Genomic DNA, 15,688 nt, shown 5'->3' on the forward strand with positions numbered 1-15,688 from the left:
TATTAAATGATATTTAAACTGTTTAAGCGCACTGTGAATTAAACATTATTATGGTCTGTAGAAGGGGAAAGGTCTTCGGAGTGTCTTGATCACGCCTGTTCGCCTCTTCACGCCCCTCTCTTCTGCAGTCTCTTTGTCAGACATGTACACTCCTTATCTCCTTGTATCTTTAGGAAACACTCAATCTGAAGATCTCAGACTTAATCTCTTTCCTCTTCAGCAACCTCTTTTTACTTTGTCCTGCACATACTTCCACGCCTCTCCTTCAGTCCACCAATCCTCCTACACACAATGTACCCACTTCACTGTATGCACTAGTTTTTCTTATACTCTCACCCTGCAAATATTTTGACACCTATGTACCTCCTTCACACACTTTCGCATAAAATCACAATTACAATTGGCACATCTGACCATTGCACTGTGTTTTTTGCATAGAGGCCAATGATTGGATAAGCATGTATTTCGAGCACCTTTACTACCATCTAACAGTCACTGTGAGAAATTCACACTGCGTTCAGCCTGAACTCCAGATCTCTCCATCGTGGACAACCCACAACTTTTCACACTACACACTGTCCATTAGTACTGTGGCACTGCCGCTAATTCCAGCATCAAGAATATAGTTGTACCTCGGTAAGGCTTTGTAACAAACTCGTGTTTTTTGCGTGGCATGGCAGATCTGTAAATTGAGCATCTGTTTTCTGACCAGCTGGGTCATGTGGTTTTATGAAAAATGAACCTCGGTACAAGTCATTGAATCTCGCATTTGGCACCTGGATATAAATACAGCACTGAAACCATATTCACATCATGATTTCTATTTTGTACGTGTTATAAGCATTGTATGAGGCATTTTCACCTTACACAGCATATCATTGTAGCATTGCTTTACATGCTAACACACATTCTTAAGCATGCACGTTGAGGCCGGTCGGGTGAAAGGCTTTGAGACACATGCATCAAGCTTTTTTCTGGTCGCAAACGGGCCGATTTGCCGAACCGGCCCGTTTGCCACCAGAATAAGGCCTTTTCTGATGCATGTACATTTTTGCATTCGCAATATAGGTAATCGCAAAGTATTGCAATTACCTAAATTGCAAATGCATTTAGGGAATTGCAAATTACGATTCCCTATTTGAGATACATCAAGCCTTTCCTAAATGCGAATTTGCATTTAGATAACGCTAATTACCATCAACTTCAAATTGATGGTAATTTGCAAATTCTTCGAATTCTTTGACTTTTTCAGAGTGACTTGTGGCACACGCATATGCCCTTAGGGTATGTGTGTGCGCCATATGTGTACACTTACCTTTTGGGTGGGCGCATCAGAGCGGCCTTAGGCCCCCTGGCAGCCTTGCAATTGCATTTGCAATTTGCGATTACCAATTTGGTAATCGCAATTTGCAAAAGCATGCCCTTTCATTCCTATGGGCTTATAGGCCCATAGGAATTAATGTATTGACATTACCTAATATTGATTCGCAATTTGTGAATCACTATTAGGTAACGTGGAGGAATCGCCATTGATTTTGCGATTCCTACATGCATAAGGAAATGCAATTCCTAAATAGCTATCCCTTAAAAATCGCTATTTAGGAATCGCAATTCCTTATGTTGATGCATGTGCCTCTTTATTTCCTGCTGTATTTGGACGTGGCAGTGTTTAATAACGGATAAATGAGGATAAGCTGTCGGCTGCACCTCTGTAAGGTTTTTCTGGCATTATGGCACGTTTGTGCTTGGCATAATAATTTCAGACTGTATTTTCCGACCAGCTGGGTTGGTTGTTTTGCATGCAAGGCTCATAAATTGGTCGAGAATTAACAGTTGCCAATGATTTTAAGGAGCAGTTCAGCGTATTTAATTTATGCAGTGCAATAGGCATTTTTACATGAAAAAAAAGCTAACAGTATACCCTGCTGTCATTTGACATGATCGTCAGTGAGTTTCTATAATGGATATTAAAGACTGGTACATTTCTCCCTTTGAATATTGTCTAAAGTCTTCAACCATTTGAACCTACATTATTTTTTGTCACTAAACAAGGCAAAATTATCCACACAGTTCCATGCCACACAATTCAGCTCCACACATTTCCAATCCACACCACATAATTGATATCAAACCACATAATTCAACTCAACAATGCAATTACACAACACACCAAATACATCCATTCCACACCACATAATTTCACATTATGCCACAAAATTCAACAGCACACTACATTATTAAACTCCACGACATACCACTCCAAAAAAATACCATTCCACGTAATTCCATTCCATAACAGAATCCACAAAATTCCACTGCATACCATGCCACATAATTCCACTCCACTTATCCACTCCATTCCGCACAATTCTTCAACTACCACATATATCCAATCCAAATCACAAAATACCACATCATGCCACCTAATTTAACAGCACTCTACCACATAGCACTCCAAAAAATACCAATTACAACCAGGAAAATTCCACTGCACACCATGCCACAATATTCCACGCCACAAATCCACTCTACACAATTCCACAACTACCATATAAATCTAATCAACATCACAAAATACCACATCATGCAACAAAATTTAACAGCAATCCACATAATTAAACTCCACTACATACTACTCCACAGCACAAAATACCATTCCGCATAATTGCACTCCATAACAGAGAATCCCACTCCACATAATCCAGATACACTCAATACCACATAATTACTATGCACATAATTCCACTGCACGCCTTGCCACATAATTCCACTACACAAATCCACACCACACCAAACTATTCCACTACTAAAATTCCGATCCAACCCACATCATTCCACTGCACATCACATACATACCCTCATAACACATGAGTAAAATACATAATTTACAACACCAATACCTCTAACTCTAGCAAATGCAAGACCAATTTGCATTGCAAATGCTTGTTCTTTTAGTTGCAGTGGCCACTGTCATCTTAGAGCCGCATGCTTCACCATGAAACTTAACACCACACAATCAAAGGAAGAAACTTACAATTTCAGGAAAAGTGCATACATTTCCAAACTGGTAATGATGTTTTCCTCAAAACTTAGTTTCCAATGTACGGAAAAACATCCTTATCGAAATAAGATAAAATAGGACTTGATCCTTCCCTTACCTCCTTCAAAACACCACTGAAAAAAATCCCTTAAACTTGACCCAGCTTAATACGCCTCTATCCTCTACTGAATTAATGGTAACGTGTAGTGAGAATCAGAGTGTCTACTCCTATGAATATGCCTATATAACATTAACCACAGGTTGGCATAGTGCATAAAGTAAATATGTTATATAACCGGCCTATAACCTACAATGCGAGATAGTCCTCCCGTCACCCTTTGAATGCTAAGCTATCTAACAGGCACTTGATTAATGTCCAAGCTCCAGAAAAATGTAAATAAATAAAGGATCAGACCGTTTGATGAAGGCACAAAGAGCTTAAACTGGTGAATGTTTACAGTCAATGTTAGGCATTCCGTCCTGACTTGTCTTTGTGATGATCAGGCAAGGGTACCGGTGAGGACAATATTTACACTGAACACATGAGATTTATCGCAGACGATCCTCCCTGGACATCCCCGGGGACATGGCAAGCATCTTGTTTACTGGTGATCGGTCACTTTCATAACGCATAGTGTCTAGAAGGCTGGCTTATCAGAGCAAGGCGCACACATAAGGTGAATCCCCCATCACCAGCTCCAGCTCACCCCTCACCGCTCTTAACTGAGTGCAAGATTGCGAGGTTTCACTCACCCGTTCATTTCTGCAGACTCCATCCCAGGGTCGTATCTCACCACTGGCATGCCGCTGCTGCGCCCAGGTCAACGGAGATCTTCTGCTGGAGGAAATAAAGCATCATTGATCACATTGGTACAAGTTGTAGAAGGTGATGTCCCTCTCGCTTTCCTTGGTGTAAATTTACATTCACCAAAAAACACAAGAAGCCCTTAAAAGAAGGCAATCACTGCCTCAAGGAACAGTTACAGATATTAAACAGCAGACGTCTACACAGTCACCAACACAAAGGCGCAAATAAGACCAGCGAGAGTCAAGTCAACATCCTATCCACTCAGAGGAGGTAATACTCAGAAGGAGAACTTTGAAATTATCAAATGTACGAAGTCTGCCAACATAAAGGTTTTAAGGTCCATCAGGGTAAATTGTACCAACTATTTGGTGCATCCCCTACTTAAATTATATTCAACCTCCCATCACGCTAAAATAAATTGAGAATTCAACATATGTCATCATAGGTGCAGCTCCAAGACACCTCAGGCTAAGCGCCTACAGTTTGTTGCCCCTGAGCATTTCAACTACAGGACTTTTCCCTCATATGCTTCTGAAGTTCTTCACTGGAGATCTAAAGTGCCATTGACAAAGAAAAAAGTAACTTCACAAGTTATAAACGTGCTCGCCAATTAACAAAAAATTGCTTATTCCCATTCATATATCTACTACTAAATTGGCGGATTTTGCACCAGTTCGCCAGTTCACAATTGGGACTAAAGTTTAAATGCATCCTTACAGTTTTTTTGTTGGCCCTTTTTTAAAAAATATTTACTTTTCTATGTAGAGAAATCTATTGGACTACTCCCTCTAAATATATGGGGCTGTTAGGGAATTGTTGACAGCCTGTTCGCACATTTACAACAGCTACTTTTGACACTAAGTTCAACAAGAGTAAAATACAATTTTGAATGTTGGCCAATACAATGGCGTGGGAGGTCACTTAATCGCTATCGAAATATAGATCAACAAAAATGTCAAGTTCACAATATTAACTACTACAATACTGCTATGGAGAATAGATGTGGAGTTAAGAATAGTGAATATGTTTCCCTATGTATGTTATCTTGATGATATATTGATTGCTGATTTTATGGATGGAATGCTTTTATGGTTAGATTTCTTTTGTTGATTTTCAAGACCAAAGAGTCAACAAACAAGCCAATATGCACTTTGATCATCGGAATACAATCTGGCATTCAGAGTTATTACGCTTGGCAAATCATACAGCAACAACAAAGAGAAACCCCCCTCCCGCCTCCCCCACCCCTCCTCCTCCCATGAATCAAGAGGACATCCACAGACAGTAGATGTTGAGGTCATGTAGGAATAAGCCTTGTGAGAGAAAGTCACTAAGGGGCAGAGATGATTCGGTCTGGTTGCTTAGGTGGGTCCGCAAGTCGCAGAAGCCTTAGGTATTTGGGGCGGGTGAGCTCCGTGAACTCAGACGTCAGAAGAGTAAGAAAGGGCTTACATAGGTAATGGAAGGAGGCCCCCGGGTGTGTCAGAGAAAGTGAGATCTTCTCCATCCCAATATTCCGCACATTCGATGGAGCCATCCTAGTCGAGTTGGGACTGTCGTAGTACCCCAGTGTGAAAGTATGTTTTGTACTGCCACCCCCAGGGCAAATGCCATTTGTTTGCCCCTCCGGGATTTAAGTGGGAAGGTAATGTCATTCAGAAGGTCCAGGAGGACATACACTGGAAGGCGGGGGGATCTGAGTGCCGAAGTGGGAGGCAACATCGTCCAGGATCTGCTGCCAATATTCCCCTAGGGAAGGACAGTCCCACAGCAGATGTGTGAGAGTACCCAACGAGCCACAAGCTCTCTAAGAGTGTGGGCTACGAAAGGGGTTACCTCTATATAGGCGGACGGGGGTCAAATACCAATAGGTAGACACTTTAGTGGCTGTTTCAGTGGAGGCCACATTACAGGCCGTGCGTCGGGCCCTATAATAAATGTAATTCAACTCTTTCTGCATCATTGCCTGGCCCAATTCCCCCTCCCAGTGTTTTCCCGGCGATAGGAGTGTGTCTGGTGAACTTGTATAAGTCCAAAGTCAAATGAGAGTCATTGTGTATGTGAGCAGCCACTTCTCAAATGGTGTAAGATGTCTCTCTGCACCCTTTCAGCACTTCACTGTGGAGAACCCAATGTCGGACCTGCATGTAACGATATCGCTCTGTTTCGGGTATGTCCTGATCCCTACAGATGTCAGTAAAGGATCGTGGCCTTGCCAGGTCAAAAAGGTGTCCTATAGAACGGCATGCCTCCATAGTCCAATGTCGGAACCCCATCGAGTCCAGCCTCAGTGTAAAATCAGGATTATGAACTATGGGTGTGATCAGTGACGGGAGCCCTCGAGAGACGGCGACCTTGCCCCAAGCCAAGAGGGTAGGGTGGGTTACCTTGGAAAGATACAGATTCCGAGGTCTCGCCTTTCTCTGCATGGAAAGTATAACTCCTGTCGTAGGCACTAGTGGGAGTGTGTGAAATACATAAAGGATTTTGGGTAGTAACATTATAGTAACATTATTTTCACGGCTGCTATGCGGCCCAGCCAGGACAATGAGTGCGGTCTCCATTTCCGAAGGCAGTCCCGGACCTGCCATAGCAACGCTGTACAGTTTGTCGTATTGGTGACCTGTATGGTAGCGGAGAGTTGCAAACTTAAATAGGGGAGTGAGTTGCGTGCTCATTGGACGGGATAAGACCGTTGCAGCAGCCCCAGCATCGCAGGTGCGAGAGAGAGTTTAAGGGCTTGTAACTTATGCACATTGATCTTAAAGCTCGATACGGAGGCAAACCGGTCCAACTCAGCTAGTAGGGCAGGCAAAGAATCGCTGGGGCGCTCCAGCGTGGCCACCAAATCATCTACGTAGAGGCAGAGTTTTTGTTCTGTCCCCCCAAAACGCATCCCAGCTATGCAGGGATTATCTCAAACCCTTTGAGCCATGGGCTCCATATCCAGCGCAAATAGGAGCGGCGACAGAGGGCACCCCTGTCTCGTCCCTCTACGTATGGGAAAGGCAGTCGAGGCAATCCCGTTCACTCGCACCAAGGCAGTGGGATCCGCGTAGCTACCAAATATCCAATCGATGAAGCGGAGTGGGAAGCCAATGTGAGAGAGCGTCGCCTTGAGATACGGCCAGTGAACCCTGTCAAGCACCTTCTCAGCGTAGACTGAAAATATCAATTGTTCTGCCAGAAAACACTCAGACCTAACTACCAGATGTAGGAGCCGCTTGGTATTATCGGAGGACTGGTGCCCGGGCACAAACCCAGATTGATCCGGATCTATTAATCCGGGCATATGGGGAATGAGTCTCCACACCAGGATCCCGGTGAAAATGTTCAGATCTACATTAAGAAGGGAGATAGGGTGATAAGATCCACACAAACGCCTATCCTTAACCAGCTTTGGGATCACAGTGATCAGTGCTTCGAGCATGGAGGGTGGGAGAGGGGTGGCAGCCCCAATCGAATTATAGACCCATACCAGCAGCGGGGCCAGGATATTGCAGAACCGTTTATAAAAAGTAGAAGAGAAGCTATCTGGGCCAGGTGATTTATGAGGTTGTAAGTGAGAGATAGCAGAGATGACCTCCTCTAGCCTAATAGGGGCTGTAAGCTCTTCCGCTTGACTCGGTACTAATTTGGCCGTGGAGACCCCCTGCAGGTAGCCGGCCGGGCCCTCTTCGGGTAAGGTCTGGGTTGCATACAGGGTCTCATAGAAATGTCGAAATGTATCCGCAATCTCGCGGTCAGTGTTGTGTTCCTGTCCCTTTTGGTCCAGGACCTCATTGATGCGAGACGCCTGTCGCTGAGCACGCAGCAGATTAGCGAGGAGCCTCCCACACCTATCCCCCCCCCACATAGAAGACATGCTTCAGTCAAAGGGCAGCATATTCAGCCCTATCGACATCCAGGCCTGCCAACTGTGCCCTGGCCGCCTTAAGCTGCTTCCAAACTCTGGGTGCCCCTGTCCGCTGATGAATTTGCCCCAATTCAACAACCTCCTCTGACAGTCGCTCCCTTTTCTCAATCATATCCTTATTGAAATGCACAAAATTCCCCTCTGACTACTGCTTTCAGTGTGTCCCAGTGGGTTGCCGTGGAAATAGTGGGAGAGTCATTGAGGTCCAAGTAATCAGTGATGCATTTAGTAACTTGCTGCACTACCGAGGGGCGTTGCAGCATCGTCTCACGCAGGCACTAAAACCTACAGGGGGCCGCCGATGGAGTAAACAGGGATGCCCGCACCGCCGAGTGATCAGATAAGGGGCAGGGAAGAATCTCCACCTCTCGCGTCTGCTGTGTCAGTGTGTCAGATTTTAGTACATAATCGATCCTGGCGTATGTCTTGTGGGGGTGTGAGTAAGTCTCAAGATATCTGTGAGCCCAGCCTCTGCCAGGAGGTGTCTCCCACTCTCTGAAAGGGCCCCAGTCTGCCCCCATTGCTGCGCAGATTGGTCCACCGCTCCATCAAAGGCCAAATTAAAATCACCCCGTAAAAGCAAGGATCTGTCTGGGAGGCAGGTTAGTTCACGTACCACCCCCTGAATGAACCCCTCCTGGCCCTCATTGGGGACGTAGACAGTTGCTACCGTAAAGGCATGCGGACCCAGCACAAAGGTGTAGGCCATAAGTCTGCCCTTAATCTCTGCTTGCTTGCTGCAAATCTGACCCTGGAACTTAGCAGAGACCAGGATCGCCACTTCCACTGTCTTAGAGGCCTGAAAGGAGAACAGTTGGTAAGGAAAGGCTTTGGACCTCAATCTATGGGTGTCAGAAGGCAGGAGGTGTGTCTCCTGGAAGGCAGATATGGGCGTCCGAGTTCTCTAAGAAGGACAGGACGGCCCGCCGTTTGACAGGGTTGGTAAGACCCTTAACATTAAGGGACAAAATATGGATGTCAGCCGATATGAGAAGAGATGAGAGGGCATGCTGAGAAGGGATGCACCCCCACCTGCAAAGGTAGATACAAGACATTAACTGTAAGCCCCAGCGACCCGCCATATCTGGAGGGAGGAGGAGGAAACCCCAGTACCCGTAGTAAAGAACAAACAACTAGAAACAATAACACATGGAGTCCACAAATGTCCTGGGCAATCCGCCCCATGGAGAGTCGTAAGATGGATAGCAGGAGCTGCCCGCCGCCCCCTTCCCGCACAATGCCCAGCCAGCTATATCACATAGAACCCACTGAGAGTGAAGACAGGTGTTACCAGAGTCAGGCATACTTGCAGCAGCTGATTCTTCTGTCAAAGTGTCTAGCACAGCCTTACACTCTTTAGCCATTTTCTCCAGGTCTGGGCGAAGGCGCAGGGGAGGGCTCCTGACCCGCTGCCATTTTGCTGGGCTGTTGCGGCGTCCGGCGGGGATCTCCCGCACTGGAGAATCCCAGTCGCTATAAGGCAAGTGAAGAAGTGAAGAGGCCTCACGAAGGGAATGGACCTTGGCGAAGTTTGCCCTCCCACTTGAAAATGATCCGGAAAGGATGGCCCCAGGAGTAGGAAATAGCTTTGGAGTGCAAAAACGCTGTGACTGGTCAGAACTCTCGTCGTTCCTGCAGAGTAGAGGCTGCCATATCCGGAAATAGAAGAGGTCCACAGGAACGGAAGTCTATAGGGTGTTTGGCCCTCTCCTCTCGGAGGATGAGTTCTTTAAGTTGAAAGTCATGAACGCATGTTAAGATATCTGGAGGGGAGCAGTCGCCGGTGTCTTGGGTCTGGCGCGATGTGTCCGGTCGAGCTTAATCCGCTGCTCCTGGGAGGCTCCCAAGACATGGTGAAAAAGTTCCTCGACGAAGGCTTCAATGTCCTGCCCGTCCGATCCCTGAGGAACCGTTCAAATGCGGATATTGTTCCGGCGGGAACGATTCTCGAGGTCCTCCGCATGGGCTTGGAGGTCTATTTGTTGGACCTGCAGACGGGGGACCTCCTGTTGGAGCTGCACTACTTCTTCCTCCTGCGATGTTGCTTGTGTCTCCAGCTCATCGACTCGCTCCCTCACCGAATCGATGTCCCTGCGTATCTCACGGAGCTCTGAGGTCAGTTCCTTTTTCATAGCGTGGAATTCCCCCGCGAGGTAGGCAAAGAGAGATTCAAGGACACTTTGGGTGACCACCCCTCTGAGTCATTCTGGTCCTGTTCAGCTTGGGGTCCCCCCTGTGCCACCAACTCCTCTGACCCCCCAGCACCAGCCTTGAGACGAAGATACTTCACTGACCTATCCTTCCTGGATTTGTTTGTGGCCAACTTGTGGCGGCCCGCCTCCTTTGTGTGCAAGTGTGAGGCTGTGGGGTGGATGGTAGGGGGCTGTAGATCATCTGGTAGCAAATAAGCGGCTATCCACGCCGCGCGGTCAGCAGCCTCTGTCAGTCTCAGTCCCCACTGCCCAGAGTCAGCCAAGGCGATGTCCCGGCATGCAGTTCCCAGCACGTGGCCCCCCCAGCGGGTCCCCTCGCGAGTCACCACCGAGGGCTGCTTCGCAGGACACCCCATCAGAGCAGGGACCGGAGGTCACAAGGGCCGCTCCTGCCAGGCCTCCCTCGCTCCCAAGACCCTCCAGCTGTAGCTGGGCAACTGGTTGCACCGTCTGTGCTGCCGTCCAATCCGCGCTGCTCCCAGGCGTGTGTGCCGTTTCTCCACTGCCGCCACTCCCTGTGGTCTCAAGGCCTCTCCCGGTGTCGCCAGTGGAAGGGCACGGCAGTCCTGTGAGGCCTGCTGCCCCTCAGTGCGGCCGAAGAAAACGCGTCCTGGGACAAGGCGGGGGCGGCCACCAGTGAACAGGACACACGGTGCAGGCATCACTGCCGCAAGGCCGCCGGGCAAATCTCGCGGGCCCACTGCTGCTGGCCGGCCACACCCTGCAGGGAGTAAGTGCTGCTCCCAAGCGTGTGTGCCGTTGCTCCACTGCTGCCACTCCCTGTGGTCTTAAGGCCTCTCCCGATGTCGCCAGTGGAAGGGCACGGCAGCCCTGTGAGGCTTGCTGCCCCTCAGTGCGGCCGAAGACAACGTGTCCTGGGACAAGGCGGGGGCGCGGCCACCAGTGAACAGGACACATGGTGCAGGCATCACTGCCGCAAGGCCGCCGGGCAAAACTCACGGGCCCACTGCTGCCAGCCGGCCACACCCTGCAGGGAGGAAGCGCGGGGCCCCAGAGGGACGAACAGTACCTCAGTGTCAAAGATTCCAGGCTGTTCCGCCCACACATACAGTCCAATCGGGATCAGCGGCCCCCGGATCCAGGGCTGCGTCACACACCCCGCCGATCGAAGGCGGCCGCCTCTTGGCACTTCTCTGCTGCTCCGGTGTGCCCCTCCAGCTAGGGCAGAGGTGCCACACCACCTAAGGGCCGCCCGCCGCCACCCGGATCCTCCAGGACACCGCCGAAGGGCCCGCCTGCAGGGCACGAGCCAGCCCCAGCGCGACTCCACTCTCCACTCGTCCCACAGGCCACAGGGACCTCAGCTCAGGCCGGAGAACCGATCTCGGCGTGTGGATGAGAGCGCCGCTCCGCTTCACAACTCCGGGTGTCGCGGGTGTGCACCGGACCAATGGGGGGTCCGGGACGCTGTCTGGGGGTCCGCTATGTGCCGCTATGAGGCTTGGGCCCAGGCAGGGGACCGGAGAGACAAGTAGGCACGTCCTACTCAGTCGCCATCTTGGCCACACCCCCTGGAATACTTTTATAGGTCTATATTTCAAACGTGTCAATTGACATACAACTTGTGAATACCAACAAAGTTATAACTTTTTGGGAGGGCACCACTTTCCCAAAGGCCACACTGGTAGGAGCAACCATGTTCCCACCATAAACCTAAAGCAACCAATACCGGATAAGTATTTTCATGGTCATAGGTCCCATTAGCGGCTGCAAATGTCGGTAGATCCTGGTTAGACGAATCAGTGTTTGGGTGATCACTTTGTGCCTTTGATCAAAGAGGAGTGTTTATTGAAATGATTTTAGAGTATTTATATGCAATTCCTGTCCTGCAGACAGATACATACATTGCCTATTTTTTTTTTTTTTTAAATGTTGAAAACATAATTTCTCCCCCTGAGATGAGAAAGCATAATCAATGAAATAGGATTGTATGGACAGAAAGACAGGATCCAAATAAGGAGAAAAAAACGTCTTTATGATGTATTAATATTGAGGGAAAACATTCTGCCAGCCAAAACATAAATATTGTTTCTTTCCATTTATGGTTATTGTCATTAATTTTGTTTTCCTGTTTGAAAATTAAATTTTAACCCACAAATTGACAAATTGTTTTAGCTAATTCTGTCAAGTTAATGTCAGTTTTGGAACTACTGTTGGAGTAGTCCACAGTAATTATAATTTGTATTCAAGCCATTTTTTAACATTTCAAATAATATAAATTGCTACAGTCTGCAAATGTAATTTCACTCTTTGGCTCAATCATGTGGAACTCAAAGGTGCTGTCAGGATGTTTTCAAATGCACGAGCCGCTGGTAATCGATCAGGCTGGATTTGTATTAATCTTTTTCTTTATTTTTTTTCTTCACAGCGCCACTCCAGACCAGGACCAGCCATCTTATATATATGCATATTAGACCACAACAAGAACAAGACCAAGCTGCCACGGTGGGTGTTCTACAGGAAAAGACGCTACCGTGAGTAGAGTGGTCTCTGGTGGCTCAGTGGCAGGTGAAACGCCAGCCCAGGACTATTTTCCATGAGTATTGACAATTATAGGAATGAGTCTTCCAGAGCTTGGTGGGTTTTAGCCACTCTTAGAATTTTCACTTTTGGTATGTGATGGGCCCCTCTTGCTTGTTTGAGCTAATTGGGTGTGCAACCTTGGTGAGAAGCAGGTAACAGAGGGGCTCTATGTCCTTACATGCAGAAATATATAAGAAGTGCATGACTATGGCAGTAATGCAATTGGATGTTCCCTTGAAGAAACAGGAGATGCTTGGCCAAAATTGTTGATAGTGGTATCGGTAGAGTGGGACACAGGGTACCCATGCCCCAGCTCTATTTGTGCTGCCCTCCTTTGTGCCGCCACGCCACCACAGCTGCAGAATGTGTCAGGAGGCGACACAGAAAAATACAGGTGGACACTGCATCTTGCTACATCCATTAATTTGTACAACTACCTTTTATTGCAAAGCACTGTTTGCTTAAAAAGTTTAAATCTGACAGTGGTGGGGGCGGTGGCGGTGAAAATTGTTTCCGAAGAACAGCCCCAATTAATTAACCCAAACTTCAGACGAGGCAAGGAAACAGCAGCACAGCCAGGTAACTAGTTCCTTGTAAGTTTTTAATTTTTGTTCAATTATCAACATCGTTTGCGGACATGAGACCAAAGCGTTTCAGCAACAGCCTTCAACAGGTTCATAAATACACACATATTTAAAAAACTTGTAGGTGGCCCCACCAGTCTTTATCTGTGGCCAAATGTGTGCCTCATCTCCCTATAAAATTCACTTCTAGAGACGCCACTGATGCCCATCACTTCCATACAAGAAAGAGTAAGAGGTTCGAGCACTGGTCCCTCTGCAGAGAAAACATGAAGCCCTCATCTACTGGTCCTCACAACAGAATGAGGTGTGTAGACAATGCAGGCATATAGTGGATCTGAAGGAAAACAAGCACTGGCAAAGCCTATAGGCCTGGTGATGGCTGCCAGTCTTCTAGTTTTCTCTTGTCATGGTGTTTGTAATACTTTTTTTTGTTTGTTTGTTTTTTAGGAGCTGCTTGGCACGCACCAATATAAGTAACATCAAAGTAAATAAAGATTGGCTAAAAGCAAAATATGTTTCTTGAGCTCCCGAGTTTGCCATACTAGTACCTGGTGGTGAAGGGAACTACTTTGTATGGATGCGCTCTGCGTGAAACTACAGAATGCCATCTCTCCCAGTGAAGTTAGGCAAGGGTTGAAGTGCTATCCCATTGCCCTGTACTGTATGCTGTTTGCAGAAGGAAAATGTGACTAACACCAGAACAGAACCCTGGATGAAGAGGGCTGGCTGAAAGCCCCTATATGTATGTGCAAAATGTATATGTACTTGGCTAACGTCAGACCGAAAAACCAAGGGCTCACAGCACTAACCGAGTACACACAATAAAAGCACACGTCAGCCGTGGTAGGAGGTTCTTGTTTTTCTGTAGCAAGGAGCGCAACATTGTTGCTGTCTATATTTCTCGCCAGAGGTCACTGGGTCCTGGTAGCGGGGACTGAAAAGAGTGCCAAGGATTTTGCCAAAATGTACTTTAAGAATGTTTTTAGGTTGCCCTGACATGGCAAGGGAGGTGAGCTGCCCACAGGTGCGGGGGTTGCAGAGTCACTTCAAGCCCTGCTCTATGGCACATTAAGGGGCGGCTCCTCCACTAAGGGCAGGAGCACCGCCCCACTGCTTCAGCTGAAAACAAAAAATAAAATGACAATAATGTTTGATATTATCATTTTGTTTTTTGTCTTCAGCTTGCAGCTGACGCCAGGTGGGCGAGGAGGGGCTGGGCTACCTGCGTCACAGGGGAGGGAGTAGTGGCAGCACCGTAAGTGTACATGACACTTTGGCCAGGAGTCTTGTATTATAGCCTGGGTAGACAACATGCACAGCCTGCCTGCCCCTGTCTGAGCCCCGAACCACGGCGCTCAGACCAATCACAATGCTGCTAAGGCAGCGTTGTGATTGGTCAAGGGATTCTGGGAGGCTGTGTGCTTCCTGCAGAGAGGAGAATGGAGAAAGAAGAGGCGGTGGCTGGTGGTAAGGTGGTATTTGCTTTTTTTTTATTATTCCCCCCGCGTTCACCCGCCCTACCACCCCTGGTTGGTAACAGCCACTACTGGGTACATCTGCAGCCATGATTATATACATCCAGTTATGAGGTGCCCAAGATACTGCGAGAGGGAGACTGAATTCCTCAGAGAAACACTAATTTTTTGTAATTTCTAACTCATGAAGATCATAGCAGTTAGGTCCAGATTACAGGAAGCTCATTAAACATCCCTCTGTGATGCCTATTTGATGCACAGGGCAGATGGCTTCGTAGACAAGCCAGTGCCTTCTGTACTACCATGAGCCATTCAATGAAGGGACCCTGGCATATCAGGCTGACAGACTAAACTCAAGTAGGGTCAGCCTTTGCCTATCATCTAGTGCGTTTTGGGTATAGAGATATACATTTTAGCCTGAGGAATGTCTCTCAATCTTTCTATGCTTTAAGAAATCCAGTGTTGCTTGGACAGGCATTATTTACTCCAACACATCAGGAAGATATTACAGTCTTCAGCCCAGAATGCAATTTCTGCCTCAAACATCTTAAAGTGGTGCTGTAAAAGTCAGATCCCCAGGCTCGACAGGAAAGGCTGAGGAGTTCTGGCTTACCCTTAGTGAGGTCACATACCGCTTATTTCTCATGAGGGGTGTCCTTACCTCTAGTTTGCCCTTGGTGAAGTTACATACTATTGGTTTTCTCTTGGTGAGGTCCCCCTTCAATCTACCCCACTCCATTCCAATGTACCCTGCTCTAATCAGCTCAATCTCCCCCACTTCACCCTAATCTAACCACTACAGTGCACTTCAACCTACCCCACTCTTCCCCAATCTATCTCACTCCACTCCAATCTGGAATCCACTCCAGTTTATCCAACTCCACTCCAATCTACCCCACTCCACTTTACCCCAATCTACCCCACTCCAATCTACACATCCCCACTCTATGCCACGTGGGACGACTCTTGGTGGCCCACGTCACTTGGCACAGCCCCGGAACCCACGGACCACGCACGCAACCTGGGGGTCATCTTCGACTCGACTCCGACTCCACTCACTCTCCATGACCAGGCAAGTCAACGCCGTCTCCGCGTCCTGTTTCAACAC

At 47.6% G+C, this 15,688-nt stretch overlaps 1 protein-coding gene across 3 annotated transcripts in view; it reads right to left on the reverse strand.

Annotated features, from left to right (window-relative positions):
• LOC146802188 (phosphatidylinositol 3,4,5-trisphosphate 3-phosphatase TPTE2-like) overlaps positions 1-15,688 on the reverse strand; it is a 276,700-nt gene that overhangs the window by 258,319 nt on the left and 2,693 nt on the right. For 2 of the 3 annotated variants that reach the window (XM_085621775.1, XM_085621776.1), the window contains exon 2: positions 3,794-3,875. In XM_085621775.1, the coding sequence (XP_085477901.1) occupies positions 3,794-3,843 (50 nt within the window). In that variant the 5' untranslated portion in view covers positions 3,844-3,875. Of the gene's footprint in view, positions 1-3,793; positions 3,879-15,688 lie in introns of all 3 variants that reach the window. The other variant, XM_085621774.1, reaches the window with a different exon arrangement.

Source organism: Triturus cristatus, chromosome 8 (assembly GCF_964204655.1).
Source record: "Triturus cristatus chromosome 8, aTriCri1.1, whole genome shotgun sequence".
In the NCBI taxonomy this organism is placed as follows: Eukaryota; Metazoa; Chordata; class Amphibia; order Caudata; family Salamandridae; genus Triturus; species Triturus cristatus.